The sequence below is a fragment of the Myxine glutinosa genome, chromosome 8 (assembly GCF_964187855.1).
Source record: "Myxine glutinosa chromosome 8, kmMyxGlut1.1, whole genome shotgun sequence".
Classification (NCBI taxonomy): Eukaryota; Metazoa; Chordata; class Myxini; order Myxiniformes; family Myxinidae; genus Myxine; species Myxine glutinosa.
The window spans coordinates 10,534,240-10,548,811 of record NC_136268.1 but is presented as its reverse complement, the minus strand read 5'-3'; the positions used below and the strand labels follow the sequence as shown (position 1 = coordinate 10,548,811).

At 44.5% G+C, this 14,572-nt stretch overlaps 1 protein-coding gene across 1 annotated transcript in view; it reads right to left on the bottom strand.

Annotated features, from left to right (window-relative positions):
* Positions 1-210: 210 nt before the first annotated feature.
* The window catches only part of DNTTIP1 (deoxynucleotidyltransferase terminal interacting protein 1), an 84,464-nt gene continuing 70,102 nt past the window's right edge, over positions 211-14,572 (bottom strand). Inside the window, exon 14 of the mRNA XM_068123928.2 lies at positions 211-726. Coding sequence (XP_067980029.1) covers positions 618-726 — 109 coding nt within the window. The 3' untranslated portion in view covers positions 211-617. The remainder of the gene's footprint in view (positions 727-14,572) is intronic.

Genomic DNA, 14,572 nt, shown 5'->3' with positions numbered 1-14,572 from the left:
TTGAAAAGGTGTTTGGCACGTCGTGCACAAGATTTCCATGTCAGGTTAAGCTCGCACCTTTGCGGGGCAGGTTAAAGCCTTCAGGTTGAGTGGGGCGTTTCTTGTAGGCCGCAGAGTTGGACCAAGCAGTCCACCATTGTTGCACGCCGTCGAACACGACAACCACTTTCGGCCGTGAAGGATTGTTTACCAAAACGACAACAACGTCCGTTCATCAGAAAGGTTTATTTTCCTCAATCTTGTGTTTTGTTTGTGAAGTGAAGTCTTTTTCAGCCACAAGTCAAAGTACGTGGAAGATAAGAACCAATTATTGTGGATCTGAACTTCCGAGCAATAAATTTTCATGACTTTAATGAAATCAAACAAATGGGAAGGAAACAATTTCATAAAAATTGTCAACTCGATTCATTGTAACATGAGAACTAATGAAAACACAACCTCCGTGCACCTGTGGTGGCGGAGGTAACAAAACGGGAAATTGAACGCACACACGTCCGTAAGATAGTTCAATGCAAACTCATCACGTTACTCTGTACAACCAATGACGAGCGAACATTACAAATTCCGCACACCGACGAGGTGCTCTGTTTTGTGCACGACGGCTAGTCAAGGCCTCATCAGGGCCGATCGGTGCGTGCGGCAGCCATTGCCACCTTCATCTTGTCCAACATCCAGGTTGGCACACAAAATGGCCGAATCTCATGCATCTGCAAATCAGCACTATCCCTGTGGAAAAGGGAACGAAATGATGTGAGGGACGAGGTTTGTATCACTCAGTTAACACTCAGAGAGAAAATGAAATAACACCTCCTGACGAAGTCACATGGTACATGAACCAGCACGGCAATGTCACATGGTACATTAAACAGCATGGCTTTGTCACATGGTACATGAACCATCACAGCAATGTCACAAGGCACGTTAAACAGCACGGCAATGTCACATGGTACATTAAACAGCACAGCGATGTCACATGGTACATTAAACAGCACGGCATTGTCACATGGTACATGAACCAGCACAGCAATGTCACATAGTGCATTAAACAGCACGGCAATATCACATGGTACATTAAACAGCACAGCAATGTCACATGGTACATGAACCAGCACGGCAATGTCACATGGTACATTAAACAGCATGGCTTTGTCACATGGTACATGAACCATCACAGCAATGTCACAAGGCACGTTAAACAGCACGGCAATGTCACATGGTACATTAAACAGCACAGCGATGTCACATGGTACATTAAACAGCACGGCATTGTCACATGGTACATGAACCAGCACAGCAATGTCACATAGTGCATTAAACAGCACGGCAATATCACATGGTACATTAAACAGCACAGCAATGTCACATGGTACATGAACCAGCACAGCAATGTCACACGGCACGTTAAACAGCAGAGCAATATCACATGGTACATGAACCAGCACAGCGATGTCACATGGTACATTAAACAGCACGGCATTGTCACATGGTACATGAACCAGCACAGCAATGTCACATAGTGCATTAAACAGCACGGCAATATCACATGGTACATTAAACAGCACAGCAATGTCACATGGTACATGAACCAGCACAGCAATGTCACACGGCACGTTAAACAGCAGAGCAATTTCACATGGTACATTAAACAGCACGGCAATGTCACATGGTACATGAACCAGCACGGCAATGTCACACGGTACGTTAAACAGCAAAACAACATAGCAAAGTCACATGGTACATTAAACAGCACACAGCAATGTCACATGGTACATGAACCAGCACAGCAATGTCACATGGTACATTAAACAGCACGGCAATGTCACATGGTACATTAAACAGCACGGCAATGTCACATGGTACATGAACCCGCACGGCAATGTCACATGGTACATTAAATAGCACGGCAATGTCACATGGTACATGAACCAGCACGGCAATGTCACATGGTACATTAAACAGCACAGCAATGTCACATTAAATAGCACAGCAATGTCACATGGTACATGAAACAGCACGGCAATGTCACACAGTACATTCAACAGCACAGCAATGTCACATGGTACATTAAACAGCACGGCAATGTCACATGGTACATTAAACAGCACGGCAATGTTACATGGTTCATGTACCAGCATGGCAATGTCACATTGTCACATGGTACATTAAACATCACGGCAATGTCACATGGTACATGAACCAGCACGGCAAAGTCACATGGTACATGAAACAGCACAGCAATGTCACATGTTACATTGAATAGCACGGCAATGTCACATGGTACATGAACAAGCACAGCAATGTCACACGGTACGTTAAACAGCACGGCAATGTCACAGGGTACATGAACCAGGACAGCAAAGTCACATGGTACATGAACAAGCACAGCAATGTCACACGGCACGTTAAACAGGACGGCAATGTCACATGGTACATTAAACAGCACAGCAATGTTACATGGTACATGAACCAGCATGGCAATGTCACATGGTACATTAAAGAGCACAGCAATGTCACATGGTACATTAAACAGCATGGCTTTGTCACATGGTACATGAACCAGCACAGCAATGTCACAAGGCACGTTAAACAGCACGGCAATGTCACATGGTACATTAAACAGCACAGCGATGTCACATGGTACATTAAACAGCATGGCATTGTCACATGGTACATGAACCAGCACAGCAATGTCACATAGTGCATTAAACAGCACGGCAATATCACATGGTACATTAAACAGCACAGCAATGTCACATGGTACATTAACCAGCACAGCAATGTCACACGGCACGTTAAACAGCAGAGCAATATCACATGGTACATGAACCAGCACAGCAATGTCACACGGCACGTTAAACAGCAAAACAGCACGGCAAAGTCACATGGTACATTAAACAGCACAGAAATGTCACATGGTACATGAACCAGCACAGCAATTTCACATGGTACATGAACCAGCACAGCAATGTCACATGGTACATTAAACAGCACGGCAATGTCACACGGTACGTTAAACAGCAAAACAACATGGCAAAGTCACATGGTACATAAAAAAAAAAACAGCAATGTCACATGGTACATGAACCAGCACAGCAATGTCACATGGTACATTAAACAGCACGGCAATGTCACATGGTACATTAAACAGCACGGCAATGTCACATGGTACATGAACCCGCACGGCAATGTCACATGGTACATTAAATAGCACGGCAATGTCACATGGTACATGAACCAGCACGGCAATGTCACATGGAACATTAAACAGCACAGCAATGTCACATGTTACATTAAATAGCACAGCAATGTCACATGGTACATGAAACAGCACGGCAATGTCACACAGTACATTCAACAGCACAGCAATGTCACATGGTACATTAAACAGCACGGCAATGTCACATGGTACATTAAACAGCACGGCAATGTTACATGGTTCATGAACCAGCATGGCAATGTCGCATGGTACATTAAACATCACGGCAATGTCACATGGTACATGAACCAGCACGGCAAAGTCACATGGTACACGAAACAGCACAGCAATGTCACATGTTACATTAAATAGCACGGCAATGTCACATGGTACATTAAACAGCACGGCAATGACACATGGTACATTAAACAGCACGGCAATGACACATGGTACATTAAACAGCACGGCAATGTTACATGGTACATTAAACAGCACGGCAATGTCACATGGTACATGAACCAGCACGGCAATGTCACAAGGTACATTAAACAGCACGGCAATGTTACATGGTACATGAACCAGCACGGCAATGACACATGGTACATTAAACAGCACGGCAATGTCACAAGGTACATTAAACAGCAAAACAGCACGGCAATGTCACAAGGTACATTAAACAGCACGGCAATGTCACATGGTACATTAAACAGCACGGCAATGTTCCATGGTACATTAAACAGCACGGCAATGTCACATGGTACATGAACCAGCACGGCAATGTCACAAGGTACATGAACCAGCACGGCAAAGTCACATGGTACATGAACCAGCACGGCAATGACACATGGTACATTAAACAGCACGGCAATGTCACAAGGTACATTAAACAGCACGGCAATGTCACATGGTACATTAAACAGCACGGCAATGTTACATGGTACATTAAACAGCACGGCAATGTCACATGGTACATGAACCAGCACGGCAATGTCACAAGGTACATGAACCAGCACGGCAAAGTCACATGGTACATGAACCAGCACGGCAATGACACATGGTACATGAACCAGCACGGCAATGTCACAAGGTACATGAACCAGCACGGCAAAGTCACATGGTACATGAACCAGCACGGCAATGTCACATGGTACATTAAACAGCACGGCAATGTTACATGGTACATTAAACAGCACGGCAATGTCACATGGTACATGAACCAGCACGGCAATGTCACAAGGTACATGAACCAGCACGGCATAGTCACATGGTACATGAACCAGCACGGCAATGACACATGGTACATTAAACAGCACGGCAATGTCACAAGGTACATGAACCAGCACGGCAATGTCACATGGTACATGAACCAGCACGGCAATGTTACATGGTACATTAAACAGCACGGCAATGTCGCATGGTACATTAACCAGCATGGCAATGTCACATGGTACATGAACCAGCACGGCAATGTCGCATGGTACATTAAACAGCACGGCAATGTCACAAGGTACATTAAACAGCACGGCAATGTCACATGGTACATGAACCAGCACGGCAATGTCACATGGTACATTAAACAGCACGGCAATGTCGCATGGTACATTAACCAGCATGGCAATGTCACATGGTACATGAACCAGCACGGCAAAGTCACATGGTACATGAACCAGCACGGCAATGACACATGGTACATTAAACAGCACGGCAATGTCACAAGGTACATTAAACAGCACGGCAATGTCACAAGGTACATGAACCAGCACGGCAATGTCACATGGTACATGAACCAGCACGGCAATGTTACATGGTACACGAAACAGCACAGCAATGTCACATGTTACATTAAATAGCACGGCAATGTCACATGGTACATTAAACAGCACGGTAATGTCACATGGTACATGAACCAGCATGGCAATGTCACAAGGTACATTAAACAGCACGGCAATGTTACATGGTACATGAACCAGCACGGCAATGTCACATGGTACATTAAACAGCACGGCAATGTCGCATGGTACATTAACCAGCATGGCAATGTCACATGGTACATGAACCAGCACGGCAATGTCGCATGGTACATTAAACAGCACGGCAATGTCACAAGGTACATTAAACAGCACGGCAATGTCACATGGTACATGAACCAGCACAGCAATGTCACACGGCACGTTAAACAGCACGGCAATGTCACAAGGTACATTAAACAGCACGGCAATGTCACAAGGTACATGAACCAGCACGGCAATGTCACATGGTACATGAACCAGCACGGCAATGTCGCATGGTACATTAACCAGCATGGCAATGCCACATGGTACATGAACCAGCACGGCAATGTCGCATGGTACATTAAACAGCACGGCAATGTCACAAGGTACATTAAACAGCACGGCAATGTCACATGGTACATGAACCAGCACGGCAATGTCACATGGTACATTAAACAGCACGGCAATGTCGCATGGTACATTAACCAGCATGGCAATGTCACATCGTACATGAACCAGCACGGCAAAGTCACATGGTACATGAACCAGCACGGCAATGACACATGGTACATTAAACAGCACGGCAATGTCACAAGGTACATTAAACAGCACGGCAATGTCACAAGGTACATGAACCAGCACGGCAATGACACAAGGTACATGAACCAGCACGGCAATGACACATGGTACATGAACCAGCACGGCAATGTTACATGGTACACGAAACAGCACAGCAATGTCACATGTTACATTAAATAGCACGGCAATGTCACATGGTACATTAAACAGCACGGCAATGTCACATGGTACATGAACCAGCATGGCAATGTCACAAGGTACATTAAACAGCACGGCAATGTTACATGGTACATGAACCAGCACGGCAATGTCACATGGTACATTAAACAGCACGGCAATGTCGCATGGTACATTAACCAGCATGGCAATGTCACATGGTACATGAACCAGCACGGCAATGTCGCATGGTACATTAAACAGCACGGCAATGACACATGGTACATTAAACAGCACGGCAATGTCACAAGGTACATTAAACAGCACGGCAATGTCACAAGGTACATGAACCAGCACGGCAATGACACAAGGTACATGAACCAGCACGGCAATGACACATGGTACATGAACCAGCACGGCAATGTTACATGGTACACGAAACAGCACAGCAATGTCACATGTTACATTAAATAGCACGGCAATGTCACATGGTACATTAAACAGCACGGCAATGTCACATGGTACATGAACCAGCATGGCAATGTCACAAGGTACATTAAACAGCACGGCAATGTTACATGGTACATGAACCAGCACGGCAATGTCACATGGTACATTAAACAGCACGGCAATGTCGCATGGTACATTAACCAGCATGGCAATGTCACATGGTACATGAACCAGCACGGCAATGTCGCATGGTACATTAAACAGCACGGCAATGTCACAAGGTACATTAAACAGCACGGCAATGTCACACCACAGGTATGGACAATGAGTTTCAGAAAGTGATAAATAAGGAAAACAAATTAATAATTCCAGATGCATATTCCAGATAGGCTCCGAGCCAGGTATGGTCCATTTGCACCCCCCCCCCCCCCCCCCCCCCCCCCCACAACTCTCCGACCCTGGGTTTTTCTGAACCATTGGGGTGTCCTGGGGTGGAAATCAACTGGTAACAGTAAATAAACTTGGACTCACTACCCATTTGGTACCTATATTGGATGGTACCCTCAAAACAGCATATTTTTAAATCCGCGTTGCGCCATATTCGACACACGTGTTCTTTTGGTATTTGTGCCTGCTAATATTAACTCAGAATAAAAAGTTATATACCAAAAGAAAGCTGTTCATCTACTGATCATCATAGAATATTGACACATTACTTATAATGGTACCTTAATGGTCATAACTAGTGCTGAATAGCAGTACCCCACTTTAACGTAACATAATTCGGTATCGACCGTACTATTTCATCTTACACACATAATATGAACACATTACACCTGATATGCTTACATATATATTTTATTGGCTTTCTCCTGTATATCAGCTTTAATTTGATACCAGATACATCCCCATAGCTTCAATTCTCTTTTTTATACAGCGTGTCAAAGATACTACCTGTTTCGCGGGAACCATGAATCATATAATCTCGGTAACAGTCTTTGTCTATATTCAAAAGAACTGCCTATTACACTTATAAATGTCATTCATAATCGAATATCATAATCATACTGCCATCTTATTAACATATTAAACAAGAAAAACTTGTTTATTAATCACAGTAGTTTTTAATATCATCATATTAATATTCATACACTGGGTCAAACACCTTCCACAGAACAGTAACAATGTAATGCTCGAATATTTACTGTAAAAGTAAAAATATTTCTTATTTGAAACTAAATTTTAACATCCCATTGAAAAAATTTTTAGTATCGAATATTTTGATGATAAACCAAACATTATTGCTCAACAACAGATATCATAATAATATTAACAGTCAGTTTTATCCCTACAATTACATATGTATGTCGTACACTCAGTTAACCACATTATATCATATAATACAAGTATCCACTCTCAAAAGAACACAAACAAACAATTGCATTTTGTTAATTATCAACAAAAGTCAAACACTGCATGAGTGCAGTCAAGTTGGCTTGCTTGCACGAATGGCATATGTCCATCATGATCAGTCATCGTCACTGTCACTTTCATCGGTATCACTGTACAAAACACGATCCATATCATCAGGTGTTTCATCACCTGATTCATCATCACTCTCATCGTCGTCTGACATGACCTGAGCTATATCAGCCAGCTCACGCGGAAGCATGTCTCCATCATACCAGAGAGGATCCAGGCAGCCTTTCTCCTCTTCCCAGCCATGGCCTGGACTTGCTTTGGGAATCCTTGGTCGAGGAACGTGAGCTCTCTTCCAAATTCCCACTTGGTGGTTGACCCTTCGGATGTGCTGTGTGAGGCTCCTCAAACATGGTGGAATATTGGCCATGTCTACATTGCCTGAGGGTAGGTGACGATTCTCCTTGGCACATAGCTCATTTATTCTCAGGAGTCGCAGATCATCAACGTGTGATACCTTTCCTCTTCCATACATGGCACATGTGAAGCTGTCTAGTTGATTGTTCAGCTCTTCTGGCACATCCCACGTATCTCCAAGCTTGTTGAGAATAGGGATGTATTGCGGCAGACGAAGCAGCGTTTTAACAGGTTTGATTTTTCCAATCCCTCGGAAAGCGCTAGTGCTGTCACAACCGCTGTAGGCGTGAAGTGCCATAAGAGCAGTACTCTTCTCTTGGCCGAAGTCTGCTGCGAGTTTACTGACGTTTATTAGCCTCTGCTTGTTTCCTGTATGATGTAGCATAGCAGCTTCTTGAGTGAATCTGGTATAACATCGTCCATTTGTTGGAGATCAGAAGGACTTGGTGGCCATTTCAGTTCTGGGGCATTCGAGAAATCATCCAGAATTGACAGTCGTAAATGGCTACCTGCACTCTCAATCATATCTCTTGATCCCAATTTGAAGGCTTGTTTCACTGCTGTCTGGACGTCAATTGCAGTGCTGAATATTATGTAGGACTTTCCCAGATCACAGAATGATAGTCTCTCCCTGAAAGGCTCGTGGTTTTCAAGCTTCAGTTTTAGTTTGCTGGCTCGGTAGTCAGGATTCGCATATTTGCTGGTTTGCAGGTTAATGACATACATTTGCCTCAGGTCGGATAGTTTCATTATCTTCTTGGCCATTAACACATCCCTTTCAATGGCATCACATACCACATCGAATGCCTGTCTGTGGGCTTCTTCTAATTCTCCTTGATGGTGCTGTGCCTCTTCGTCAGTACTGCGCCATTTCTCTGGCTTTTGCATATACTTCATACGGCAAGTTTTGTGGAACTTTGCCTCAGAGGCAAAAAGATCATGGCCTCGGATCCTCATTAAGAGCGTTTCATCTTGCTTCATTTCAGCCATCTCCAGTACCGTCTTCCAGCCTTCATACTCGAACTGGCTCATCCCCTGGGTAGTCCAACTGCCATGCACTTTCACTTTTTTACGACTTTCCGAAGAACAGAAGATACAGTCTGGCTTAAATATGATCTTGTCACCAGAACTAGTACGGGCCATCCGCTGAGTTGTGGCACCAGTTGTTTCAGATGTACCTGCAGTAGGAGGGTTCAGTCTGTCTAAGTTCATCGTGAAACGCTTGTAACACTCCCAGTGGAAACCATGGTGTTCGGCCAGAGATTCAGGGACCAAATCACATGTGTCCTTCATCATATGCGGAGACTGTGGGGGTTGTGCAAGGCGTCTTTCTTTGACCTCCTGCAGCTTGGCCAATTTCTTCTCAGAATTTTTGAGTCCAGATAACAAGTGCAACTCTCCATAGCTCAGTCCCTTTACATGAGTTATGCACACAATGGGTGGTTGTTCACTCTCACGTGTACGTTTCGCTCGCGCCGGATGTTCCATATTAGCGTTGTTACTTCACCTGCAAAACACATCAAAATATTGGTAAGTACCAAGCTGAATAATTATTATAAATTGCATCTTAATTATAAAAAATATCTTATATTGCATACTTAACTATGTAAAAAAAGGTGTTTAACTTAACTAATTGACTCGTTCTGTCGCTGTAAGAGACACTTAAATAACATAATTGTACAATCTGATGATCTCAATTTACGCAGGATACAAACATGGAAGGATCTGCATGCCATTTTCGTCAAAATTCCTGCAATAAACTACAGTGATACATCAATACAACAATATATTAAGTAACACATATTAACAATACATAGATTTTGTCATGTGTCCAACATATATGTACATGATATACGTGGCAGCATTTGTAAATTGACAAATGCAGCATCGCCTACAATATCACCCCATACCGGTAGTATCTTTGACACGCTGTATAAAAAAGAGAATTGAAGCTATGGGGATGTATCTGGTATCAAATTAAAGCTGATATACAGGAGAAAGCCAATAACATATATATGTAAGCATATCAGGTGTAATGTGTTCATATTATGTGTGTAAGATGAAATAGTACGGTCGATACCGAATTATGTTACGTTAAAGTGGGGTACTGCTATTCAGCACTAGTTATGACCATTAAGGTACCATTATAAGTAATGTGTCAATATTATATGATGATCAGTAGATGAACAGCTTTCTTTTGGTATATAACTTTTTATTCTGAGTTAATATTAGCAGGCACAAATACCAAAAGAACACGTGTGTCGAATATGGCGCAACGCGGATTTAAAAATATGCTGTTTTGAGGGTACCATCCAATATAGGTACCAAATGGGTAGTGAGTCCAAGTTTATTTACTGTTACCAGTTGATTTCCACCCCAGGACACCCCAATGGTTCAGAAAAACCCAGGGTCGGAGAGTTGTGGGGGGGGGGGTGCAGATGGACCATACCTGGCCCGGAGCCTAAGATGCATATTCCAGGACTTCCGTTTCCGGTCTTGCTGGCGAGGGTTCGTTTATTCTCAGCTCTCCATGCTATCCATCGAAATCGAAGTTAAGTAATTGTTCCCATTTGTATTTTCGTTATAACTATTTATTTTATGGTGTATATATTGTCTCCCGACGAAGATTTTCGGTGCAAATCTTTCATACCTGTATTGAAAATCGTGTTAATTCGGGTCGTGTTTTGAGGCCTTGTAGTTGTACAGTGAACACTGTACAACCTTGAGGCTTTGTTTTTCTCTCAGCGGTCCGTGTTTTTGTGATCCAATAACTTTCGTTCTCTGTTTTCCCAATCTTTTCACCCCATAGCCCTCTTCCTTGTGTAAATCACAACTCAAAAAAATCCAAAAAAAAAACATTTCCTTCTCTGTTCTCATTCGTTTATTCATTCTTATTCGTTCGTTCGTTCATTCTTCGACCACGTGTTTCTCCCCCATTTCCCCAGATAGATTGTCAAATTTCAACTCGTTATTTTATCATCCATGCGTTATTGTTTTGATTATAGTTACTTTTGGTTTGAATTTCCTGTAACTTGTAATTATTTAATCGTGTTCTGCTCCTCGTGTGCGGCCTTGTAGTTGTACCCCCGTCGGTGTTTGTTATCTTAATCGTGTTTTGCTTGGCTCTTAGTTTTTTTCCCTTCTACCCCGAACATAATACTCTGTCTAACGTTCTAAATCCCCACCTCCCCCCCCCCCACCCCCAAAAACCAAACAAACAAAAAAAAAAACCAAAAACATTTATTTTCCTTTCTCCACGTGTACTGTTGACTCATCCTGTATTTTCTGTCCAGGTGTGCAGTTCGCCCCGCCCCCATTAACTCCTTGCCATCCACCGTTTGCCCTTCACGTGACTCGTGGTGGTCCCTCTCGGCTCTCCCCCCGTTGGTATTTTTGTGCACATAAGATTGTTCACGGTTCTGTTTAAATATTATTTAAATATGTATAACCTTTCCCCTTCAGTGTTTTACTCAGTGGTATTTTACAACACGCTGTTTTTCTTCCTATTTAAAAGGCTTTTCTCAATTTCCTCTCCAACTAATTCCACCTCAAAAAAAAGAAATTCAATATCTTATACGTCTCCCTCACTACATGGTCTAAATTCACATTCATTCCATCCCTCCTCCATCATTCTGAACCGGATTGCTAACTTGAAAATCACAACAAACCCAATTTGTTTTCAATGTTCGTCTTTCATTAATCATCCACTTTCTAAACTCCCCTCTTGCCCCTCCCATCCAAATCCCTCCCCTTGCACCTACACTCCTAAACTCCCCCCCTACCCCTCCACTCCTGAACTCCCCCCTTGCCCTTCCACTCCTGAACTCCCCCATTGCCCTTCCCCTCCTAAACTCCCCCCTCACTCCTCCCCTTCAAAACTCCCCCCCAACCCCTCCCATTCAAATCTCCCCCCATACCATTCCTCTCCAATTCTCCCTCCTCCCCCCTCCTCCTCAAAGCTGCCTCCTCCCCCCCTCCTCCTCAAAGCTGCCTCCTCCCCCCTCCTCCTCAAAGCTGCCTCCTCCCCACTTCGTCTCCCTTCTATCTCATACCTCCACCCCCCCCAACCTTCTTCTTTCCTCTGCGCCCCCTCAAACAACCCCTCTCTGTGCCTCATCCCTTCACCTTCAAACCTTTCATCCTCCTCATCCTTCCCTTTCTTGGAACTCTTCTGCAATCGCTGACACACTAACAACTGCTCTCCCTACCTCCCCCTCTCATCCTTCATCTTACCCTACTCCTCCCCTCCCCTGTCCTGTACCCGATGCTCCCCCTCTCTCTTCATTAACGGTATGGACCTCAAACATCCGGGGCCTTCGCTCAAACCTGACTGATCTCTCCATACAGGTTGCTTCTGACAATCCAGACTTGATCTGCTTAACAGAGACTTTCCTCCTTCAAGATGTCTCTGATTCCTTAATATCTCTTCCTGGTTACTCCCTCCTCCGGTATGATAGACCTGAGCCTCGGCCTGGTGGTGGGGTGGCTATCTTTATCAAAAACTCTCTTCCTCACTCTCCTTGCACTGCCCTCTCTCCTCCTCACCCCCAGGAGTACCTCTGGCTACGGCTTCCTCTCCGCTCCCACCTTTTGTTCATATGTGTTCTGTACCGTCCCCCAAACAGTGATGACTCCATCTACATTTCACTGTCTGACAACATGGACCAACTTCTATCCACTCATCCCAACTCTCTCTTCCTCATATGTGGTGACTTCAATTGTCATCATGCCACCTGGTTGGGTGTGGGTTCCTCTCTCACCAGTCATGGCACCTCAGCAAAGGACTTCTGTGACTCACTGGGATTGACACAATCTGTCAATTTCCCGACCCGGATCTCAGCCAATGGAGTATCTTCTCTTCTAGACTTGGTTATGACTAACTTCCCTGCTAATGTCTGCTGCTCTTCTTCTGCTCCAATCGGTTCTTCTGATCATGTGCTTGTCAAAGTGGACATCTCTCTGGCCATTCTCAGAGAGCCTCCTCAGCGTCGACGAGTCTGGCATTTCACTCAGGCCGACTGGGACGGTCTTCAAGCAGCCATCAATCGTCTGGATTGGTCTCCCATCTCCACTGCCTCTGACATCAATTCTTCCTGGGAATTCTTCCAAAGCAAAACTGATCTCTCTCATGCACAGATTTATCCCATCTCGCCTTCAGTTGTCTTACCCTTCCTCCCGTCCATGGTACACTGAATCTTGTGGTGAGGCAGTTGCCCTGAAACAACTTGCCTTTGCCTCTTGGAAGGCTAATCCAACTGAAGGAAATCTCAGTTCCTTCCACCAAGCTCGGAACAAGTGTGTGTCTACCCTCAGGAGTGCCAGGAAGCACTATCTCTCCTCACTCAAGAATGAACTCTCAAACCTGTCTCCTTCCTCCAAATCCTGGTGGCGTCTGGTCAAATCCGTTTCTGGTGTTTGTTCCCCCTCCATCCCCTCCTTACCTCAAATGGCCACACAGTTGACATCGCACGTGACAAAGCCGAATGCCTCAACTCTGTGTTTGCCTCAAAATCCTTAGTCCCAAACCCATCTCTCTCTGTTCCCACCTTTCCCAGTCGAACCAAACTGCTCCTGGACTCTGTGACCTTCTCTCCTGACAAGGTGGAGGAGTTTTTGTCAAACCTCGACTCTGATTCTGCAACTGGACCAGATGGCTTCAGCCCACGGGTCCTAAAATCGTGCTCTGCCGCTCTATCTCACCCTCTCTCTGTTCTTTTCACCCTATCCTTTGCTCAAGGTCATCTGCCAGCATCCTGGAAATCAGCAAACATTACCGCTTTACACAAAAAAGGTGCAAAAACAGATCCTTGCAACTACAGACCAATCAGCCTGCTCCCAATTATCAGCAAAGTCATGGAATCCATCATTGCTTCGGATATGAAATCTTTCCTCTTCTCCAATGGCTTGATCTCTGATCATCAATTTGGTTTCAGACCAGGTCACTCTACTCTGGACATGCTGCTTCTGCTGTCTCAACAATGGATGGAGGTCCTCAATGCCAAACAGGAAAATCAGAGCTGTCTCCCTTGACATATCACGTGCCTTCGATACGGTCTGGCACCCAGCTCTGCTCACCAAACTCTCCTCCTATGGTATCCATGGAAATCTCCATGCATGGCTTGCGGACTTCCTCTCTGGTCGTAGTCAACGTGTGGCCCTGAATGGATTTCTCTCATCTCCCCTTCCCGTTCAGTGCTGGAGTTCCCCAAGGCAGTGTGCTGGGCCCTGTGCTTTTTCTGGTCTTTATCAATGATCTCTCCGACTCTCTGGAAAATCCTCTGTATCTCTTTGCTGATGACTCCACTCTCTGCCGCTCCATTCCTCTTCCCTCAGATCGGCAGTCTGCAGCCTCCTCACTCTCTGA